Source organism: Metarhizium album (assembly GCF_000804445.1).
Source record: "Metarhizium album ARSEF 1941 chromosome Unknown scaffold_15, whole genome shotgun sequence".
NCBI classification, from domain to species: domain Eukaryota; kingdom Fungi; phylum Ascomycota; class Sordariomycetes; order Hypocreales; family Clavicipitaceae; genus Metarhizium; species Metarhizium album.
In genome coordinates, this window is record NW_024467589.1 from 172,735 (window position 1) to 179,994 (window position 7,260).

The 7,260-nt window shown below is 56.4% G+C and overlaps 2 protein-coding genes across 2 annotated transcripts; both read left to right on the forward strand.

The window, feature by feature from the left end:
- Positions 1-293: 293 nt before the first annotated feature.
- On the forward strand, positions 294-1,796 carry MAM_05679 (uncharacterized protein; the record flags this gene model as incomplete). The annotated part of the gene is made up of 4 exons (XM_040824477.1): positions 294-525; positions 585-874; positions 931-1,036; positions 1,093-1,796. The coding sequence occupies 4 exons, from the start codon at positions 294-296 to the stop codon at positions 1,794-1,796; spliced, it is 1,332 nt and encodes a 443-aa protein (XP_040677456.1).
- A 3,194-nt stretch (positions 1,797-4,990) lies between these two features.
- MAM_05680 (cAMP-dependent protein kinase regulatory subunit) lies at positions 4,991-6,210 on the forward strand (the record flags this gene model as incomplete). Its single annotated transcript, XM_040824478.1, has 2 exons — positions 4,991-5,455; positions 5,509-6,210. The coding sequence occupies 2 exons, from the start codon at positions 4,991-4,993 to the stop codon at positions 6,208-6,210; spliced, it is 1,167 nt and encodes a 388-aa protein (XP_040677457.1).
- Positions 6,211-7,260: the final 1,050 nt, after the last annotated feature.

The following is a 7,260-nucleotide window of genomic DNA, read 5'->3' on the forward strand; positions in this document are numbered from 1 at the left end:
GACATTGAACACCCCGGCGTTGTCGGCATCGGCGTCGGCGCCTTGCTCTCTGAGTGCAGCAAAGTCGGTGTTTGGACTTCCCTCACACCTCGACCTGCCCGTCAACCGCCATCGGCTTTGCACCCTCAACATGGTATGGCCATCAAGGTGACTCTGGACCCGCGATCGCATACCTCTCCGCATTCGATTGATGCAACTCACGACCCGTTCTCCGCGTCGCGCGTTGCAGTCTCGCCGCCCGCGAAGTTGAGGACATCGACCGTGATCCTGCCTCCACAACCCCGTCCTCCACCATGCCGGACATCGACCCCGCGGCTTTGAGCCGTCCGACCGTCAGCCTGTCGACCCCGACTCTATCCAACAAGACTCTGTCCATCACTGCGCCTGGCTCGGGAAAGCCTGTCAAGACCAGCCAGATCATCCCCGCCCGCATTGACCTGGAGCCGCTGTACTCCGCGCTCAAGGGCGCCATTGGCGGCGAGAAATGGCTGGTCTATAAGGAGTCGACGGCCGAGTTCTTGATCGGTAAGGGATGCCCATGCCTCGAAACTGTGCCGCGGCATCTGTCGCTTACATTGCCCAAGGCCGCCTCAGTCAGGCCGAATACTCGGAACGAATAGATGTCATCCTCGCCGACAGCAATGGCGAGAAGGACCATCTTCACAACCAACTCATCGCCGGTATTCTCGGCAATGTCACACGAGAAATGCCCGACCAGGGCCTGGCGCCTTGGGTCAGCGCAAACGACAAGCCCATGCCCGGCGCCGGCAGTAAGCCCGTCACGGGTGATGCCGCCGAAAGAAGGTTGAAGGGCGAGGTGATGCAACTACCACCTCGAGATCGCAGGCGCATAAAAGACCTGGCCCAGAACGATGTATGTGCCGTCTGCCGCCCACTCCTTTGATTTCTTACGCTCACATGCCTCTTCAGTATGACCCACACGATAGCCTATCAAACCTCTTTACAGAGACACTCCGTAAACCATCAACATCGGTCGAGGCCGTCCCAAGCACGGCAACTGGAATTAACAATATGAGTGAGTTTTCGTGCCGTGCCAGCTCGTGGATGTAAGATTTTTTGACCCTCTGGTAGACTTTGACTTGGAAATCAGAAAACGATTTGCACAGCCGTTGGCGGTTGAGTCTGGCGAGTTTCCAGATGTCGGCGTCGTGACGGGGCGCATGTTACCACTCTGCTACGAGGCGGGACTTCCCAGTGGCCACGCAACGGACGCGCCGCAACTCGTCTCCGTGGCCACCGAAACCTTCATCAAAGAGGTGTTGACGCAGATATTCAGTCGCACGCGTAGCAACGGTCCTGGTGACTCTGGCAACGCGAGCTGCGGCATCGGCACGACGTGCATTCAAACACACAAGTACAAGAAACAGCTGCGTCAGGAGGAAGATGCAGCTCTCCGCGGCGAGATCACGCGGGATAAAGGCGGCCTACTTCCCGTCGAAGCCAAAGCTGCCAGCGAACGCGGCCCGCTCGGCACGGCTGACCTGAGACTGACACTCGAAATAGCGGATGCAGGCATGGCTCAGTTCCCTGCCCTCTTGACGCAGGTCATTTTCGGGTACCGCGAAGGTGAGCTTGAACACTGGGAGGACTATACGTGGTATTACCACGAACCCCCAGTGGTGGAGGAAGTTATAGATGGCTATGATGCCAGCCATGCCGTCAACGGATACGCAGACGCTATGGATGTGGACCAGGAAACGTGGTGGGATGGAGCTGACACCAACGATACGGATATGCTAGATGGCATCCTGGACTCCTGTCTTGCCGTGGGATGACAGTTTGACGTCACGGCAGTGAAGGTACACAAGCACGACGAAATGGAATCGCCCGTGTCAGAAGTGAAGAAGGAAGAGCCTACACCAGCATACCAGTTCAAGTCGGACTGAAAAATTTGAGCGTTTTTCAAGCATTGAGCTAACGTCGCAGAGTACATTGGGTAATGGGAGGTCGTGTAGAATGACCTGGGCATCAGCATCATTGACTTTGGCGCATTGCGGACGGACGTCATACCCGGTGCTTCTTTTTTTTTTCCCTTGTTGGTTTCATTTTCCCCACCTATGTTGTCTAGTGCAGTGTTGCTGTCTGATGTCCAATTTTCATGGGCTTTTTTTTATCCATCTTGGTCGGCTTGGCCTGGCTTGGCTTCTTCCAGTCATAAACAGGTAGGAGGGATCTTGATCTGGCGTCGCGGAGCAAATGGTGTAAGAGGAGAGGAGGTGCTGGATTGCTTGTATTTGTATGGGACGATACCCGTGAGGCGCCCCGGACGGCGGCTCGCTCCATGAGAGCCAGCTGGTGCTTTACCGCGGATGGAACTGCGTACAGCAAAGTGGTGCCTCGGAGCTGGCGAGCCGCCGTCAGGGCCGGCCGATGTCCAGACAAGCTACTTAGAATTTCGAGGCAAATAGACCTGCGCTGTTGTCACATGGCTGCTCTCTCCGGCACTCTCAAGACGCAGTTCAGTTTCTACAGGGACGATGCCCGCCCGCTCTTCTTTCTCGGTCACATCGCCGTAGAGTTGGCTCCGCGACTTCGCGTCGTTACCGTTGGAAAATACATGTCTAGTACCCATCAATGGGAGTTACCGTGGTGGACCACTATCGCGGCTGGGTAACGCCCACGCCAAGTCGATATCGACTAAACGCTGCTTCACCTTGTCTTGACATAGCTGGTTCGTTGATGAGGGCGCGTCTCAGGACAGAGGACGGGCAAGGAGAGTACGAGGGCTTGCATTCCTGAGATGTGTTGACGGGCATGAGCGATGGCAGAAAGAGCATTGCGTTTGCCGGCCCTCTCAACTCCACCCGGTCAACTGACCGCATGGCCCCGTGGGAGCTTGTCAAGACTCAAGACGAAAGAGCCGGGGGTCGGCCCCAACTATATCGCCCGCTCACTATCGCCAGCAGACGTCACCGTGCTCGTCACCGTGCCATGATGGCGGACGCGTGTGTCAACGGACGACGCACACGACGTCCCGACACGTGCGTGCGTGGCGGCGCTCTGAGGAACGGCGGGCAGAAGGGACGGCAGGAAAAGAAGCGATGAGCGTGCCGACGCCGCCGGCCACAAGCATCCCTGTGTCCATCCATTTCGTGTCGGTCGATTTCTTTCAAACCCGGACGGCCAGTTGACACGTCACCGCGTGCCCAAGAGTCAGTTGAAGCGTCCAATGCGAGGCGGCATGACACCTGCACGCGCGTCCCAAGGCAGGAGCTTTACATGTCCAGACTCCAGACTTCCAGATCCGTCCTTGGCCAACGCCCGAGCCCGGTCAACAGCTCGTCGTCGACGGCCAGCCCGCAGCCCGCAGCCCGCTTGAGCTTGACCGGGGGGGAGCTCTTGCCTGCTGCATCGACGCAGTGGAGTGGGGGCGCGGGACGGGTGGTCCGTGCGCCGTTCTAGAAAGCTTCGCTGCGAGCCTCTTCTGACTGACTCCCGAATCTTGCTGGTCCTGCCCGTCCTGTCCTTGTCCTGCCTGCCCTCGGAGCCCCTCCTCGAGTGCTTCACACTCCCCCCGCCACCCTCCTCGCCGACCCCTCCTCCCAAGTGCGAGCTCGAACACCCAAGCCAAGCTTCTCCAAAGGCCGGGTTGGCTGGCGTTGGTGGCGCGCCCTTTCCGGAACATTTTAGATGGACACCACCTCTACCTCTGCCTCTGCCGCTCCTGCTTCCCAGCGCCGGTTGCCCGTGCCCAGTTGCCGGTTGCCAGTTGCCAGTTGCCAGCTGCCAGCTGCCAGCTGCCAATACCCAGGCCAGGTACTCCGTACCTAGGAGGCAGTCAGTCGTCTCCACTCGGAGCACTTGAGACATTGTCTCTTCTTTTCCTGCTTCTTCTGCACGTCTTGATTCTTCGTCGCTCATACATCAACCCGCAACCTGGCCCCTCACTGTTTCAACCCGACCTTTGGACTTTCCGACGTTGAGGACCCCCCTCCCCGGACAAGAAGCCCGTTTTGAGACGAAAGGCTTGATTTCTTTTGATTTTTCTTTCTACAAAATTTTTTCCCCTTTTTTTCCCGTCGCCGTTGCCTTGCGTCTTGCTTGGCATCTCCTTCTCACACTCAACTTCCAAGCTCGAGCCCCTCCGATCGCTCATCGCTCATTGCTCATCTCCCAATCCCATCCCATCTCATCCGGCCAGTGTCGACTGCTTGAGTAGTCGCCATCGTCCTGCACAGCAACAACGGCAACGGCTGGGCCCTGTCTCTCCCCGAGGCTCTAGTGGAAACTGCAACGGGCGGTTGACCCTCCTCTTCTTTCTTCTCCCGTCTCTGCTCCGTTCCCCCCTAGCTCCTTATTCCTCTCGTCCCCGGCTTGGCTTGGATTTTTCCCAGGATTCCTCCGTCTGGACGGTCACAGCTGGTTCATTTTCCCCAAGGTGAGTTGATGGCTGTCCCCGTCTTCCCATCATGGACGGCACTGGGACGCCAGCTTCGTCCCGTCAGGTACCGCAATGACGTTTTGTTGCGACTGGAGCCTCAAGGCCATGACTCTGCAAGTGTACTGCCAAGGCCTTGTACTAGCTCCGAAAGCTTGCTCGGCGTTGTCAGCCCCTAGTAGTCGCACCGTCTCCAATTGTCTCCATCTATTCAACGTGGTTCAAGAAGCCCTGCCGTTGTGCTAACGCATTGCTATGTTGCAGGTCTTTGCGCATCGTATTTGGCCGATACTGGTTTGTTCATCTAGGTCGTCCTAGATATCAAGGTTGGTGTTGGTCTGCTGTCCTCTCCTCTTCTTCCCTGCTCGCGCTGTCGGCACTAGACGTCCGTGCTGCCACAGCTTGATGCGCAGCCAAGACTGATTTGTGAAATTTATACCCCAGGAATTGACCAGAATCCCAACAGGCCATCGATATCGCCGACCGACAAATAAAACTTGACTCGAACTTGGCTTTCCCAATAGCTCTTCTACCAAGGCCCGAAGAATCACGCTCGATCCCCTACTCCCTTCAGCATCCACCATAGCCATTATGTCCGTTCCCTTTTCGAGCCCATTTGCGCCCAACGCAAACCCGTTTGGCAACGATCGGTCGCAGAATGTCATGCACAGTTTGGCTGAGGAGGACGAGAATGATCATGGCAGAAACCCAAACACAGCGTTTGGTTCAGGTGCTGGCATGGCCTTTCGTGGAACCTTTGGCGGTGACGCCAGCGCAGATACACCTCCAACCGTCCGAGTCCCTCCACACCCAGACAGTTACCCTGCCCAATATAACTTTGCTCGCCGCACGTCGGTGTCGGCGGAATCGCTAAAGCCCAGCGCAGACAGCTATGACAACTGGTCGCCCCCCTTTCACGAAAAGACTGCCGACCAGCTCGAGCGTCTCAAAAAGGCTATCGAAGGTAACTTCTTGTTCAGCCACCTCGACGAAGAGCAGACGGCCCAGATCCTTGGCGCATTGATTGAGAAGCCTATTCCTGCCAAGGGCATCAAGGTGAGCCGCAATGCCAGGGGCACTGTGCCAGACGAGACGCTGACATTTGACAGATCATTAGTCAAGGCGATGCTGGTGACTTCTTCTACGTCGTGGAGAGGGGTTCGTTTGATGTCTACGTCAACCCCAGTGGAACCATCCAGCCTGGACCAGACGGCTTGGGCGAGAACGTTGGAAATATCCAAGCCGGAGGATCATTTGGTGAACTCGCGCTCATGTATAACGCCCCACGCGCTGCCACAGTCATCTCCGTTGAACCCAACTGCACGCTATGGGCCTTGGATCGCATCACGTTCCGCCGCATCCTAATGGAGTCGACCTTTGCCCGGAGGCGAATGTACGAGACCTTTCTGGAGGAGGTTCCGGTCCTGCAATCGCTTACGCCGTATGAACGATCCAAGATTGCTGATGCTCTCGAAACCAAAAAATATGGCCCCGGCGACGTCATCATTAGGGAGGGTGACCAAGGTCATGCATTCTTCCTGCTAGAGAGTGGCGAGGCCGACGCGTTCAAGGGTGATCAAAGCAACAAGGTGCTGCATTATAAGAAGGGAGATTTTTTCGGCGAACTGGCCCTGCTCAATGACAAGCCTCGAGCTGCCAGCGTCGTGGCTTCAACCGAGGTGAAGGTGGCAACGCTTGGCAAGCATGCTTTCCAGAGACTTTTGGGTCCTTTGGAGGGAATACTGCGCCATACCAAGTACCAAGGCGTCGACACTGGAGTCGAAGAAATGGACCCTCTGCACCGTGGATAGGGCACTGCTCTCAAGTTTCGGCTGGTGCCGTATGGACCCGATGCCGTGGACAGCCAAGGATTTGGCCATAGGTTGTAAGGCGGTAAAATTGGCTCGACCAAGGTTTGGCTAGGTGGCAAGAGGCAAGTTTGGGGCTGGCGTTTTACTGTTTTTGGGGAGAGGTATACACACCTTTTACCTCGTTTCCTAAAGGAAGGAAGAGACATGGCTACATGAACAGATAGATACCTTGTTTGATAGTGAATTATGACTACTGGGCCGATGAAAAGGGAGTAGTACTGCGCCGTGACGATTTGGTGCTGGTTTACAAGCTGCAAGTAAGCCACAATAGTCTGAGTGGCGTGGAGATGTGTGTACATTGGAATGTTTGATTGTTCGCAGACCACTCCCATGAATGCGGAGAAGAGGAGTACTTGTTGATGCCATGGCAAGAATAATAACAATGACAATAATGAAAGAAACGCCAATACTCCCTGTCCATCTGTACGCTGCGGTCTAGATGATGTTCCCGTGAGATGAGCAAAGGTTGGGTTACTCAGATGACGGCAATCAAAGCTATTAATTCGCAGAAATGTATGCCCGACAAGGTCAGCCGCGCCATTTAATGCTCAAGCTATTTGAGCCACCAAATAGCTCATCCCAGTGCGCGTGTATCCCGTCCCATTGATTCACCCCTTTCTTGCCTGATTGCCTGATTGCCTGATGAGATCGACCAAGTTTCGAAATAGCAAACCACGGGTTCCTTTGTTGCCAACGGTTCCTCCGCCATTCTTTTTTTTTTTTTTTTGGGCCACCAAATGACGAGGAGGGGGCACGGCCAGCACGACGACACCTCCCCTACCCTACGGACGGCCGGGCCCTGGTCCTCAGCTCGTCGCGTATCTGACGCCTCAGCTCCCGGGCCGCGATCTCCGTCTCGAGGACCCTGCCGACGCCGGTCCTCCAGGCCTCCTCGAGGCCGGCCATCTCGGCGGCGACGTCGGCCTGGCGCTGCCGCCGCGCGGCGTTGACGGCGTCCACGTCGCGCCTGGCGAGGGCCAGCTCGGCCTC